Source organism: Artemia franciscana, chromosome 4 (genome assembly GCF_032884065.1).
Source record: "Artemia franciscana chromosome 4, ASM3288406v1, whole genome shotgun sequence".
NCBI classification, from domain to species: Eukaryota; Metazoa; Arthropoda; class Branchiopoda; order Anostraca; family Artemiidae; genus Artemia; species Artemia franciscana.
In genome coordinates, this window is record NC_088866.1 from 26,201,128 (window position 1) to 26,218,003 (window position 16,876).

Sequence of the window (16,876 nt, forward strand, 5' to 3'; positions counted from 1 at the left end):
TTGTTTGGCATCATTTTAACAACTTGCTCTCCATCAGCTCCTACAGATTTATGGGGAAAATATAAGTCAAAAATGTCCGAAGATACACTTCATCGAAAACAGTTAGAGACGTCAGACATGACTTTTGATTTTACATCAGAAATTTATAACTACACTTTAGTTGTTATAGAAGATTTGTGCATAAGTATGGCAAACAAACCTCTTCAGGGTTTGGGAATGCCTTCACCTAACCGTATCGCTGCTGTTTCGACATGTGTAGAATTGGATCGTGAACAAAGTTACAGTACGAGTGATCTATTGTCGTATGTACAAAATAACATTTCCAAGTTAACGTCGGAACAAAAAGACATTTATGATACGATAATGCATTGTGTCGATAACAACGTTGGAGAAATTTTCTTTTTGGATGCGCCAGGAGGTACTGGTAAAACGTTTGTGATAAAACTGATTCTGGCATCAATTCGATCTAAAAATGATATAGCGTTGGCAATTGCGTCGTCCGGAATAGCCGCAACATTGCTGCCTAGTGGAAGAACTGCTCATTCCGCTTTGAAATTGCCTCTGAACTTGCATTCTACAGAAACTCCCACGTGCAATATTTCCAAATCATCTGGGATGGGTAAAGTATTGCAGCAATGCAAACTTATTATTTGGGATGAGTGCACAATGGCACACAAAAAATCGCTCGAGGCTCTGGATCAATGCTTGAAAGATTTGCGAGGGAAGTCGAAACCCTTTGGCAGCACCTTAATATTGCTTGCGGGAGATTTCAGGCAAACATTACCTATAATACCTAGATCAACTCCTGCAGACGAAATGAATGCTTGCCTGAAAAATTCTAATTTATGGGCACACGTAAAAACATTAAAATTAACTACAAATATGCGTGTCCGATTGCAAAACGATGACTCTGGTCAAACATTTTCAGATCAATTGCTGGCAATGGGAAACGGAAAGCTCCCAGTAGACTCAATTTCAGGACGTATACAACTACCTGCTGATTTCTGTAATTTAGTGACGTCCAAAAATGAATTGATTGAAAAAGTATTTCCGAATATTCTAAAAAATTATAAAAATAATAAATGGCTAAGTGAAAGAGCAATTCTCGCACCCAAAAATATAGACGTCCACGAAATCAACAATATTGTTTTGACCAAGATTCAAGACCAGGCAGTCCTTTACAAGTCAGTCGACACAGTTTTGGAACTAAATGAAGCGGTTAATTATCCATCTGAATTTTTAAATTCCATAGATCTTTCAGGGTTTCCACCACACGTGCTACAACTAAAAATAGGCGTACCAATAATACTTTTAAGAAATATAAACCCACCAAAGCTTTGCAATGGCACTCGACTTGCCGTAAAAAAAAAACAATGGAAAACCTAATAGAGGCCACAATCCTGACAGGGCCTTTTGAGGGTGAGGCTGTTCTTATTCCTCGCATTCCCATGATTCCAACAGATCTGCCTTTTCAATTTAAAAGATTGCAATTCCCAATTCGATTAGCATTTGCAATCACCATTAACAAAGCTCAAGGTCAATCATTAGAAAAATGTGGTATTGATCTTAATACTGATTGTTTTTCCCATGGACAATTGTACGTTGCATGTTCGAGGGTCGGTAAACCTGATAATCTATTTATATGCAGCGAGAATTGGACAGCGAAGAATGTTGTATATTCGCAAGTTTTACGCAGTTAATTTGTATTTCGGAACCAAATGAAGCGGTTAATTATCCATCTGAATTTTTAAATTCCATAGATCCTTCAGGGTGTCCACCACACCTGCTACAACTAAAAATAGGCGTACCAATAATACTTTTAGGAAATATCAACCCACCAAAGCTTTGCAATGGCACGCGACTTGCCGTAAAAAAAAAACAATGGAAAACCTAATAGATGCCACAATCTTGACAGGGTCTTATGAGGGTGAGGCTGTTCTTATTCCTCGCATTCCCATGATTCCAACGGATCTGCTTTTTCAATTTAAAAGATTGCAATTCCCAATTCGATTAGCATTTGCAACCACCATCAACAAAGCTCAAGGGCAATCACTAGAAAAATGCGGTATAGATCTTAATACAGATTGCTTTACCAATGTACAATTGTATGTTGCATCTTTGAGGGTCGGTAAACCTGACAATCTATTTATACGCACAGACAATGGGACAGCGAAGACTGTTGTATATTCACAAGTTTTACGTAGTTAATTTGTATTGTATCTATCTATCTATCTATCTATATAAAAACGAGTTGTGTGTATGCATGTTTGTTTGTTTGTAAAAAGAGCATTTGCATATGACGTCATTATTAGTACATGCGGCTTTGTATATGGACAGACAATGGGAAAGCCAAGAATGTTGTATATTCGCAATTTTTACGTAGTTTGAAACACATATATAAATCTATCTATATTCACAGGTGGGACACAGGGACACAACTACAATGGCGCGTAACTAATATGGCGCGTAACTAATATGGCGCGTAACGACTTACGCGTGCGGGGGGGCTTGGGGGGGCGCGAAGCGCCCCACCAACTAGGTGTTGGGGTGGCGCGAAGCGCCACCCCGACAGCTAGTATATATATAAGTTGTATGTGTGTTTGGTCTGTTGAGTGACGTCATGTCATCATGTCGTCATAAAGTTAGTTGTCGTTATGTTTGTTATGACAATGACGTCATTAAAGGTATTTAAGGAATTCGTTCAAAGACAAATTTTTAATCGTAAGAAAATCTTGGACGAAAAAATGTTTAATTGTAAAATGACTGAAGAACCTACAATGGCAACAGCCGAGGAAGCTGCTCAAAGAGTCTATGCCAAAAAACTTGCTGTTGATAGAGAAAGTAAGAAAAGAAAGCGTGCCGAGGAATCACAGGAACAGCAAGAAAACAAGTATGCGGGTGATAGAGAAAGTAAGTTTAGAAAGCGTGCCGAGGAATCACAAGAGCAACGTGAAAACAGGCTTGCGGCTTCAAGAGATAATGCCAGATTAGGAATGTGCAATTTCCGTCAACAAAGGCGTGTCGAGGAACTACCAGAGCAACGCGAAACCAGACTTGCTGCTAAAAGAGAAAGTGAAAAAAGAAGGCGTGCCGAGGAATCACAAGAGCAACGTGAAAACAGGCTTGCGGCTTCAAGAGATAATGCCAAAAGAAAGCGTGCCGATGAATCACAAGAGCATCGTGAAAATTATCGCATGGTATTCAGGTACAGCCCAGTCGATGATTATAATAGATGTGTTCAAATCGGGACTATGTCTAAAATTTGTCCCTACTGCAAGGCCTTGAAATTTAATGGTGAAACAATCGGAATGTGTTGCGCCTCAGGAAAAGTTAAACTTCCTCAACTGGCTGCACCCCCAGAGCCATTGAAGACTTTGCTTACTGGAATTACGTCAGAATCTAAGCTCTTTTTTTTTTATAAAAAATCAGAAAATATAACTCATGTTTCCGAATGAAGTCGTTTGGTGCCTAAATCAAAAATCCAGATCAATTTATGCCTATTTTCAAAATAAAATGGCAAATTTGTTATAGAGCAGGGTCCCTCCTACCATTCTCAGGCGAGACTCATAAATTTTTACTATTGTACTTCATCAGTGATAGAAATTCTGAATTGAATGCACGTTGCGAAATTTCTCCCGACGTTGAAAGGACAATCGTTTCCCAATTGCAACATCTTTTCCACGAAAATAATAATTTTGTGCGTCTGTTCAAAACAGCCGCCGATTTGATACCTACTGATATGCATAAAATTGTTATTTCCGCTGACAAAACGCCTCCTGGCCAACATGTGCGTAGATACGATGCTCTAACTATCGACGAAGTGGCAATCGTTATGGTCGGTGATCTGTTTTTACCTTGAGATATTATTCTTCATAAGTGAAACGCTCAGTTGGTAAAAATTGCTGAAACTCATCGACGCTACGATGCCCTACAATATCCTATCATTTTTTGGGATGGAGCCGACGGCAATCACTTTAATATTAAATTGATTAATCCAGCCATTAACAAAGAAATGAATAAGAAATGCAGTGCAATGCATTGTTATACCTATAATAATTCGGCTAATGACTAATGATTCGGCAGGATGAAGACAATTATATTTTTAAATGCCATCAATTTTTTCACCAATACATCGTTAATATGTATGCAAAAATTGAATCAGAACGTTTTCTATTTATCCGTCTGAATTAGAACAAGCTCCGCTCTGAACAATACATTCATTTGCGAGATGCAGTTGTAAATGATGGTAATACCACAAACGTTGTAATATTAACGATTTTACCTTTTTCATATGCTGGCAGTACCCGTCATATGCATGAATATGCTCAAGATGCTATTGCGTATGTTCGTCTTTATGGTCGTCCAGATTGATTTATTACATTTACAAGTAATCAATATTGGGACGAGATGCAGCAGCTTTTACTTCAAGGACAATCGGCGGTTCATAGACATGACATTACGGCCCGTTTCTTTGGGCAAAAGTTGAAATCACTGATAAAATACATAGTAAAACTTGAAGTGTTTGGGTCAGTGCGACGCTGGATGTACTCAGTGGAATGGCAAAAACGAGGATTGCCACATATACTAATCTGGCTACATTAAAAAATTACTTCTAATGAAATTGATGATGTGATTTCCGCCGAAATACCTGATGAAAATATCGATAAGGGGTTATATGATATTATTGTAAAAAATATGATACATGGACCTTGCGGTGCACTGAACGAAAATTCACCATGCATGGCCGAAGGAAGGTGCACAAAGCAATATCCTCGACTTTTAGCACCCAACACAATTACTGGCAATGATGGTTACCCACAATATAGAAGAAGATCTACTTTAAGGTGGCGGTAAAACAGCAACAATAAAGAAGCGTAACGGTACCACCATCGAAGTAGATAACCAGTGGATTGTTCCATATTCCCCGTTATTATCAAAAACATTTAATGCACACATAAATGTTGAATACTGTAACTCCGTAAAGGCAATCAAATACATATGTAAATACGTCAACAAAGGCAGTGACATGGCAGTTTTGGCTTGCAGTCCAAAATCAAAGATATCGACGAAATCGTACAATATCAGGCTGGAAGATACATAAGCAGTAATGAAGCTGTTTGGCGAATTCTTTCATTTCCGATACATGCGGTGCATTTACAGAATGGTCAACGTGTTTATTTTTCGGAATCCAACGTGCAACAAAGAGCCCTGAATCCACCGGATACAAAGTTAACTGCTTTCTTTTCGCTATGCAAAAATGATTCTTTTGCAAAAAAACTGCTGTATACTGAAGTGCCTTCGTATTACACGTTGGATACTAAAAATGAAGTATTTGAACGTCGAAAACAAGGTAAGTCAGTCAACGGCCAACCTACCATCTTCAAAGATACCACGATAGGAAGACTCTACACCGTTCACCCCAATCAACATGAAAGATTATTTCTACGCCTGCTTTTGGTGAATGGACCCGGTCCGACGTCCTTTGAGTATTTGAGAACTGTAAACGGTACTATACATGACACTTACCGTAGTGCATGCCAAGCTCTGAATTTATTGGAGAATGACCAACACTGGGATAACTGCATCAATGACGCGTGCGAAACGTCAACTCCAAGTCAAATTCGTGCATTGTTTGGAATCATACTAACAACTTGGTCTCCTTCAGCTCCTACAAAGTTATGGGAAAAATATAAATCGAAAATGTCCGAAGATATACTCCATCGAAAATGGTTAGAGACGTCAGATATGACTTTTGATTTTACATCAGAAATTTATAAGTACACTTTAGTTATTATAGAAGATTTGTGCGTATGGATGGCAAACAAACCTCTTCAGGATTTGGGAATGCCTTCACCTAATCGTACCGCTGCTGTTTCAACATGTGTAGAATTGGATCGTGAACAAAGTTACAGTACGAGTGATCTATTGTCGTATGTACAAAATAACATTTCCAAGTTAACGTCGGAACAAAAAGACATTTATGATACGATAATGCATTGTGTCGATAACAACGTTGGAGAAATTTTCTTTTTGGATGCGCCAGGAGGTACTGGTAAAACGTTTGTGATAAAACTGATTCTGGCATCAATTCGATCAAAAATTGAAATAGCGTTGGCAATTGCGTCGTCCGGAATAGCCGCAACGTTGCTGCCTGGTGGAAGAACTGCTCATTTTGCATTGAAATTGCCTCTGAATTTGTATTCTACAGAAACTCCCACGTGCAATATTTCTAAATCATCTGGGATTGGTAAGGTATTGCAGCAATGCCAACTTATTATTTGGGACGAGTGCACAATGGCACACAAAAAATCGCTCGAGGCTCTGGATCAATGTTTGAAAGATTTGCGAAAGAATTCGAAACCCTTTGACAGCACATTAATATTGCTTGCGGGAGATTTCAGGCAAACTACCTATAATACCTAGATCATCCCCTGCAGATGAAATGAATGCTTGCCTGAAAAATTCTAATTTACGGGCACACGTAAAGACATTAAAATTAACTACAAAAATACGTTTCCGATTGCAAAAAGATGACTCTGGTCAAACATTTTCATATCAATTGCTGGTAATTGGAAACGGAAAGCTCCCAGTAGACTCAATTTCAGGATGTATACAACTACCTGCTGAATTCTGTAATTTAGTGACGTCCAAAAATTAATTGATTGAAAAAGTATTTCCGATTATTCTAAACAATTATAAAAATAATAAATGGCTAAGTGAAAGAGCGATTCTTGCATCCAAAAATATAGACGTCCACGAAATCAACAATATTGTTTTGACCAAGATTCGAGACCAGGCAGTCCTTTAGAAGTCAGTCGACACAGTTTTGGAACCAAATGAGGCGGTTAATTATCCATCTGAATTTTTAAATTCCGTGGATCTTTCAGGGTTTCCACCACACGTGCTACAACTAAAAATAGGCGTACCAATAATGTTGTTACGTAACATAAACCCACCAAAGCTTTGCAATGGCACGCGACTTGCCGTAAAAAAAAAAACAATAGAAAACGTAATGGAGGCCACAATCTTGACAGGGCCTTTTGAGGGTGAGGCTGTTCTTATTCCTCGCATTCCCATGATTCCAAAGGATCTGCCTTTTCAATTTAAAAGATTGCAATTCCCAATTCGATTAGTATTTGCAATTACCATCAACAAAGCTCAAGGTCAATCATTAGAAAAATGTGGTATAGATCATAATACAGATTGTTTTTTTCATGGACAATTGTACGTTGCATGTTCGAGGGTCGGTAAACCTGACAATCTATTTATATGCAGCGACAATTGGACAGCGAAGAATGTTGTATATTCGCAAGTTATGCGGAGTTAATTTGTATTGTATCCATCTATCTGTCTATCTATATAACAACGAGTTGTGTGTATGCATGTTTGTTTGTTTGTAAAAAGAGCGTTTGCATATGACGTCATTATAAGTACATAAGGCTTTGTATATGCACAGACAATGAGAAAGCCAAGAATGTTGTATATTTGCAAGTTTTACGTAGTTCAAAACACATTTATAAATATATCTATATTCATAGGTGGTACACAGGGACACAACTACAACGGCGCGTAACTAATATGGCGCGTAACGACTTACACGTGCGGGGGGGCTTGGGGGCGCGAAGCGCCACCCTAACAGCTAGTATATATCTATATATATAAAAATAAGTTGTCTGTCTGTGTGTCTGTCTGTGGATCAGGTGACGTCATGTTTCTGTGTTGACTGACGTCATTAAATTAGTTGTCGTCATTTTTGCTTTGACGGTGACGTCATTAATGTTATTTAAGACATGTGTTCACGGAAAAATGTTTAATTGTAAAATGACTGAAGAACCTACAATGGCAACAGCCGAGGAAGCTGCTCAAAGAGTCTATGCCATAATACTTGCTGCTGATAGAGAAAGTAAGAAAAGAAAACGTGGATATAACCGGGAATATAAATGACGACCGGGACACAGGGACACAACTACAACGGGGACGCCGGGGGCAAAGGCGGGATATATAATTGACGACTGAGACACAGGGATTGTTTGAATAGAAATTACAGACCGGGACACAAATGACGACCGGGACACTGGGGCACAGGGAATATAAATGACGACCGGGACACTCAAAGAGAAATTACAAACTGGGACACCAGGACACAAATGACGACCGGGACACAGGGAATATAAATGCTATTTATATGCACAGACAATGGGACAGCGAAGAATGTTGTATATTCGCATGTTTTACGTAGTTAAAAATATATATTTATATCTATCTCTATTCACAGGTGGGACACAGGGACACAGCTACAATGGCGCGTAACTAATATGGCGCGTAACGACTTAAGCGCGCGGGGGGGCTTGGGGGGGGCGCGAAGTGCCCCACCAACTAGGTGTTGGGGTGGCGCGAAGCGCCACCCCAACAGCTAGTATATATATATATATATATATATATATATATATATATATATATATATATATATATATATATATATATATATATATATATATATATATATATATATATATATATATATATATATATATATATATATATATATATATATACATTCTTTATATTTTCGGTTATTATTGAGCTGCGTCGCTTCTTTCTTACAGTTCGTTACCACGAACTGTTTGATTATCTGACATGACATCATGGCATCACGACTGTCATGAATCAAAAACTAGACCATGGAAAGTTGGTAAATTCTGCCAGTTTGTAGCGCCATTCTACGATTCTTTCCCAAATATGACCAAGCTCACATCGATTGATAATTCTATGATAGCCTATTGTTTCGATGGTATTGAAATTCTAAATAACAATTGAAAATATTTTCTTAAAGTCACTGTTACACATTAACTACGGTTATTAGTTTGGCAATTTCTTTAATAATTGGAATTTTTTGTAATCACGAGAAAGCAACAATTTTTTCTGAGAAAGAAAGAAAGAAGAAAGAAAAGAAAGGTCTTTTTTCTGAAGTAAGGTCATATTTAAAATTTTCACATTCCAGAAATAGTTGCCAACAACTTTTTGCTAAGCTTTTACAAAAGGAGGCTCAGATGACCAAGATAAGTTCAGCGACACATCAATATTTCTTTTCTATATTACCCTGCTGAACGATAGAAAGTAATGTTACTGTCATTTTCACAATTTTCCTCACATTCTTTTGTCCGCAGAAGTCCCCGCCCCTCTGCCTTTCTTGGAGGTAAGTGTATGAATGCGATCTTTTACTTCACACTTAAAATACTACTGCAATAAGAGGTGTGCTGTCATTGTCCAACACCCAAATTACAGGCCTAGTAAAAAGAAATAGTCACCATGATGAAGGGAGGAATCATAAACGGAATACTCAGTAAGTTTTCAAAGAAAACTTACTTCAGAAAATGCTCAATGAAAGTTTCGGCCTTAATATACATTCAACTCACATAAAAATCCAATAGTCCTCCTCACCCATATCTGATGCATTGCAATGCACCGCTCTAAGTAAATTCTATGAAGCCTCACATGAATAAACGCTGTTAAATGAGACTTAAAACTAATTACCCACGTTAGCTCTTTAGTCTGTATCACTGCGTGGGAGTGCAGTGATACAGAATGTCTCAAAATTTTCAGTCGATTACAATTTGGCCCTCTGTCTGCCGAAATTGCTTTTTTGCATCACAAAACGGTAGAAAACGTTACTTTCCAATGGCATGATCTGTTTTGTTAATTTAGCTCATTCACTGTACAGCTGACTTATTATAAAAAATATATTTTTAAAACTATGTCGGAACATGGATCCACAGCCCTTTGATATCTTATTAATTATTTGATAATTGAAAGTCTAATAAAAGTCCCTTCATTGAAAGGGGGAGGAAATGCACCCCCCCCCTCAAAACTCTTAAAATCCAAAGTTCTTTGCGCTTTTTAATAAAATTATCAAATAAAATGTTAACTAAAAAAACATCAGGTAGGTTTCTTTCTATTACAATTTTAGCAGCTCTATCAAAAAGACAATATTCCGCTCGTCCTGGCAATTTCTTCATTTATTATATTTTCAGTTTTGTTATATTTGTTGTACTTTTGCTTGAATGATTCAAGCGAGGGATTTTCAGGGGTTATTTATGTTGGGAACCTTTCCCAGATGCTGACGGATCGTCGAGCGAAACCCAGTTTTAGATGTTCCTGCGGGTTGTACCTTGCTCAAGATAAGCCCGACCGGTTTTACGATGGCAACATTGGCAGATCCATAGGGGCTGGGGAACTCCGACCCCCCTAAGATTTTTTTGACGCCCTCTTATCTTGTATTTCAATCAATTATTGGCAATTAGGTCACATTTGACCCTCCCCCCTGCAAGATTTTGTCACACTGGGCTTCTCCCAATATTTGGCTCTAGATTCACCCCTGGATGGCGAGTTACTTTTAAAGGCTTTTAGCTTTCAGGAAAGAGCTTCAGTAAATACTGATGGAGAGGAATGTATATATGTACATATATGTATTAAAGACCGACAGAATTGACACCTCGAAGCAAACTTGGATCAATTATAGGATTTGACATCAGGGTTTCCAGAAGTTTCCGCACGAGCTGCTTAATTGTGAGGACGCTGTAGAGGAGTGATACGGCTTTTTCGAGCACTGGCAAAATAAGAGAATGGCTATTCTATGACTGGTATATTAAACGACATGAAAACAGGCAAGGTAGACTCATAAGGGGGTAAATTTTTGTATCTTAGGATAACTCCTAACTTCTTGGAGCAGAAGGATCTCATTTTGCTGATGTGTTCACCACTTGTGAAATCTGAAGTACAGTGAACTCAAGAAGGTGTAGGGGATTTATTTTATTATTTTCTCTCCTTTGGCGATAAAATCAAGATGAGACAATACATTTTTTTTCTTCGAAATAAAAATTCCCTTCTGTTTTTGATGTATTGAAGCTGATAAGCAACGTGTTCTCCCAAATCTTGATTTTTCCAAGTCGGCCTGAAGTTTTTTATAAGGTTCACTGAGATTTATAAGGTTCACTGATTATCCTTCGCTATAGAGACCACTGTCGTCGTACAATCAGTAAAAGTGTGAGATGTGAGGTACCGTAAGGTTATCTCCTAAGTAATTTATGAACACCAGAAAAAAAAGTTGGGGTAAAAATAATACTTCCCTGAGGTAGTCCTGATAACATTGGAATTTCTGTAGTCAGATCGTCAAGAACAAATTGTGATATATGTTGACACTCAACAAATTTTATTCTACAAGGAAAAAGAGAGTCATTGAGCAGTTGAAAATGCCAATTATCAGCACATTGGCTTTAATTTTACATAGTGGATTCCTAAGGCATACACGATCGAAAGTTTTGCTGCGTCAAAGGAGAGAAAATGAGTGTCACACCCCAGGAATAAGAGCTAAGCCTAATCTTGATTCTGCGCAATATGACAGTCAATTTTGCACTTTCTATGGTTGCGCCTTGTGACATCTAGCGCCTAAATAGTTTTAAAAAGGAAGACACAACAAAAACGAGATATACTTAAGAAAAATTATTCAAAATGGGATAGGATCGTTCGCTTAATTCAACTCTGCTCGTTAACATTCGTTTCAAAAAATAGCATTTAGTATTAGAACTCATTTTTATGTATTTGTGACTCCGAAGGGCATCTTTTTTTCCGTGTTTTCTGAGAGCACAGGGAGGTTCTCTATCAGAGGGTATAACACTGGTCAAAAATTATAACGACTAGCAATTTCAAGGTTGGGTTGAAACTCATTCTTCTAGGAAGTTAATATTATATAGATAATTTTTCTTAGATGTTATGTTTTGAACAATCATCAAACCCAGTGGTTTTTCCTGTTAGTTATTGAAGCAAATTGAAATCAATAATTTTGTCAATAAATTTGTCTTATCTTATTAAACTACCTTTTGTCTGCAATTACGTTTGATACTCGAAAATCTTTTAAAAAACACAAACAAAAAAAATGAAGATTTTTTCTCTATCGAGACAAATTTTTACAATACGAATATTTCAGTCATATAGCTAATAGCCGTCTTGCTGGGAAAAAGGAAAAACCATAAAAAATTCCAAACTAAATAAAACTGACATCAAAAATTTTTTAGCATCCTTGCTCAAAGGAAGTATAGCTTTGAACGGAAGCTGAGTGTTAACTCAACAGCTTTGAGTGATAGTTTTAAAGCTTTGTTAATCTCGCTTTTATTTCTCTCTTTTTATTGTGAGTTTTATCTTCGTAGTGTCAAGAAGGAAAACCGTCAAGGTCATGATTAAGATAATTCTTCTTTTTTTGAATTTTTCGCTAACCATTATTTTATTAGATAGAATAATTCTTTTAAGAAACATCTCTTGTGTTTCAAAAGTATATTTAAACGATGATGTTGAAAATGTTTTTTTTTTATACAGCTACCCAAAAATAATGTAATGTGATGGAACTGTTTTATATTTATATAAGAAAAATAATAGTTTCAAACAATTTTTTTAAATAATTTATAAAGAATAATTTTATTGAAGGACATTATTTGATTTAATATAATTTTATTTTAAGCAAATTTGCAGAAAACAGTAAATAATTAGGTGAAATTATTTTAGTTGATGGAACAGCAGCGTTGTCTTCGTAGCTACTCTTAGGCACTCTGTACAAAAACATTTTTCACTGTTTTCATTTCATTTGAGTGGCAGGTCGGACCCAAACACTCGGGGTCAAGGCTCAGGACTCAAAAGACCATGGCTACCAAATCCCCCTCTCAAAAAAGATATATATTGGGTCGGGCACCAAGGATAAATTTTGGCCCTCCCAAATTTGCCGTAAATTTTCACAGCTGTCAGACTCACCCTTCTTCAACTATTTCCCCCACCTTAATATTTAATGCCTATAAAATCTCCAGTCTGTATCTATTACTAGCTGGAAATTGTTCTTCCGCGTGCAACCTTGTTTTCATAGTCATCCTAAAAAATTTTGCATAAAGATAATCATATCTGATAATAGTTGGGGCTTACTTGGAAAGTGCTGACCATTATATTTGAAATAGGGGAAATCAAGAATCAGGATTTTGAGTATGAAATTTTGAATTTTGAAATTGAATATTGATTTTGAAAAAAAGGCGGAAATTTAAAACAGTTACTCGTGTGCTACTGAAAGGGACTTCCTAGTTTGAGATATGGCTGTATGTCTTTATAACGGAGTTATCCAGGGTTGTAGCCTGTGATAAATAATCGTCTTGCCTATTAAAAGTAACAGGCCTGATTATTCAGAGTCACCAGGGAGGTACGTAAAAGAAGTAGTATGAAGCGCCTTCAGTAGCTATTCTATGCTAGTGTTCTCAAAATTCACTTGGAGCTATTCTAGAAGATTTGGAAGGCATAGTTGATCAAGCTGTAGCGACACCAAATGTCACTCTGCCAACCATTATCCCTGAAAACATTGGCGAATGGCTAATAATGAAAATTGTCTAGCCGATTGAAAAAACTATAAAATTGTCTAGCCGCATTAAAATAACTTAATGCACGAAAACACGAAAAGATGCACAAAAAAATAATAATAAATGTATCTCAATAGACAAAGGAAGTAAGAAACAAGTAAATCTCAGCCATGAGACTCTAATTACGATTTTTCGGAAGACGCAAAAGAATGACACCCATGAGCTAGGGCTTGAGGTGATAAGTAGACTGATTGTAAATCTTTTTAGCAAACGTGATTTTTTGAATAGCTTGAAAACTTCTTTTCGCTCTTTTGTATAATGCTAAAATATTAGAGACGGTTTTTCGGTTTGAGCAATATTTTCTAATCAATTTGAGAGCTATTAGGATAATTATGTTTCTTTTTTTTCAGGGCTGGAACACAATATTATTAGCCAGCCAAAAAGTGGTGGCATCCAATCTCGGTTGGAAGCGTTTTGACATCACAAGTGGCGTTCAGAAATGGTTTGCTGAAGGAACTGGAGATAGTCTTCAACTTTTAGTTGACTGCTCTGGTTGCCGATCATTAGTTAAACCCGTAATTCGTTCAAGTAGACCCAAAAAGAAAAAAGAAAGACAAAGAAAACACAAAGTCCGTGCAATTCGGAAAGCCAGCAATAAACCTTTTCTTGTAATTCATACCGACTCTACGCCGAATCGACGGATGAGACGACGAGCTCTTGTCTGTAGTGCCAAAACAAAGTCTTGTTGCAAAGAACGATTTTATGTGAGTTTTAAACAGTTGGGATGGGATGATTGGATCATCGCCCCCAGTGGATATTATGCTAATTATTGCCGTGGAGAGTGCAGCGGTCCACAGACCCCAGATGCATTCCGAAACTACCATTCCCATATCCTTGGTGAATACAGAAAGCTAGATAAATTTCCTGAGCTGCAGCCATGTTGTGCTCCGACTAAATTTACATCTATGTCATTAATTTACTTCGGTCCAGATAGGAATATAATTAAACGTGATTTGCCAAAAATGAGTGTCCACGAATGTGGTTGTCCATAGCTTAGACTTCGAATTTCTAGTAAACTATTTCAAATTTTGTCTGTGATCGCTTTTTTGAGCCACATTGTCATGTTGTTTGTTATGCTGTGAATTGCTTTTCTGATCGGAGATGCCATAGAGCGGAGATTTAAGCGACTGAACGAAACGTTTTTTATAGCAGAGTCAAAAATAATTAAAGTGTGCTATAGCTCTAGTCGATGTCACAATGTTTGTTTAGTGCTTTTTAGCTTACCATAAGTTTGTATTTTTATTTTGTGCTGCAAAAAGGCAGAAAAACTGTCTTGTGCCGATGGCCATTTATCTTGAGTAAAGTGAAATGAATGACGATGTGATGATGATGTTTGAATGTCTCACACGCTGTGATTGATAAACTAGGAAAAAGAATGTTACGCAAGTGTCGATGCTCGCATTGTTTTTTTTTGTTTTTTTTTTTTTTAGGAAGCAATATCGTTTAGAAAACAAGTGGAGGATATTTGAAATGTTAAAACTTTGTTTAAAGACTTTTCCTTTATGACCTACGTGGTCAGCTTGGCTTGTCAGATTATCAAGGGGGGGGGGAGGAAACGATCACAATCAATGTTATTTAGCCAAAATTGTACTGCAGGGAAAGGGCGAATATCCAGAAGAGCACAGAATAGGCCAATGTGATAATGTAGAAAAAATCCGTGAAAATTGATATTATATGAAGGGCTGATACCCATATCCCCCTCCCCTTATGTTTTTTCACACAATCATTCCCTCCACCGTTTCTGGTTTTTTTAAATGGCATAAAAATTCACTTACTCCGTGTTTGGATCCTTTCATTCTAAAAAAAGCCTCTGAGCTATGTGCACCACATGATTACGTAAATGCAGTATTTTGCTTGGATATGATTTGATTGATTCTATACTGGGCTATTGCCCCATAACAAGAAACCTAAATGACGTCCATGACTGAATTGAAATTTTAACCAATGAATGAGGAGAAGGTTCAACTGATATTTAATGTTGGATGCTTTGCTTTACGAGCCTGTACATAAAAGTGAGATTGAAATCCCTTCCTCTCAATACAGGGTGGGGGGGTTCCTTGGAGGAAAATTTGACCAAAGGGGGAGGGATTACTGTTTGAAAATAAATTAGCCAAAAAGTTTTTTTTTAGTTTGTTACGGAATTCTCTCTCTTTTTTTAAGGGAGGAGTTGACCACTTTTAGAGTCCCTATGAATGCTCTTGATTATTCTACGACTAATAGACTAGACAAAATAGCTAGACTAATGTTTCTTTGTTTGAAATTAATATAGTTGGCTGCTGACTGCTTCCGTTTTCTCCATGACTCATGGTGCTAATTAACGGAAGCGTAGGTAGGGGGCAAGGATTTTTTGTGGAGTTTTAAAATAATGATGCAAAAAAGATAGACTTTTCAAAATCTAGGAGGGGATTTTCTTAAATACAAGAAAATACTTTTTAAGATCTAAGAGGAGGGGTAAATGCCTGCCCCCTCCATTGGCACCCCTGCCAGTGGCTTGTACTATATAATTAATGGAGGGCCTTTCCAAATTGATACCGATAAAAGGTGTGAAATTTCTATTGAAGGATTTGTGTGTACAAATTCAGTGACTGATGTCCTGGTCGTGATCAAAGATGATCAGAGACAAAAAAATTTGTTCAATTGCTTTGCAAAGAATCAGGGTTATATATAGGATTTTGGTCAAGGTGGGAAGCGTCCATTAAAAAGAAAAATATTTTTAAAATCTCTATTACAAAGCCAGAGTTTGTGATTTCAGGAGGGGGAAGGTGTATTCACATTTCTAGGAAGTAGGGTTAAACGTGAGAAGCCTTCTAAGGGTCAAGCATTGTAGGAAATTGCCTCACAATAAATCAAGGAGGATATGTTTCAAAAATACAATTAAGAATTTCTAGTAAATCAATTTACATAGTTTTGAACCCTGCAAAATCAACTAGAACTTCCATTCCTTAAAACTTATTGAACTGAACTTTAGTCCTGGAATGACTCTAGAAGGTTCTTTGAACTCTTGTCCATTTCTAAATGGCTTCCTAAATTAAGTAATTGCTTGGTAATTAACTTGTTTGTTAACATTCGGGTAATGAGTAACAGTGAAAATTTACAAGGAAACTCTAATAAAGAGCATCAGAACAACGACCTCGTGTGTATTAATAAAAAAGAAGAAAAAAAACATTTTCTGATAGAAGCAAAGAGAGAAATTAAAACTTAAAACAACCAGAAATTATTATTTCGCAAATCACGCAAGTTATATTTACAAAACTAGCTCAAATAAACTAATTTGGGATATTTTCCAATATTTTTAGAATTTTGAAAAATAAAGTTTTACTAAAAACACATAAAAGTCCATACGTGGTCAGTAGAAAATAGAATTCTGTTTCTTTCAGCTCTTAAAGCCTTTTACCAGTCATAATATTGATAATCTTTTGTATCCAACAGGG

The 16,876-nt window shown here is 36.9% G+C and overlaps 1 protein-coding gene and 1 long non-coding RNA gene across 2 annotated transcripts in view; one reads left to right on the forward strand and one right to left on the reverse strand.

Moving 5' to 3' along the window:
• Nucleotides 1–16,876, reverse strand: part of LOC136026222 (uncharacterized) — a 263,409-nt gene that overhangs the window by 71,155 nt on the left and 175,378 nt on the right. The window lies entirely within an intron of this gene.
• LOC136025640 (inhibin beta chain-like) lies at nucleotides 13,587–14,899 on the forward strand. The gene has a single exon (XM_065701627.1). It carries the CDS (start codon nucleotides 13,778–13,780, stop codon nucleotides 14,435–14,437), a length of 660 nt encoding a protein of 219 aa, XP_065557699.1. The 5' UTR covers nucleotides 13,587–13,777; the 3' UTR covers nucleotides 14,438–14,899.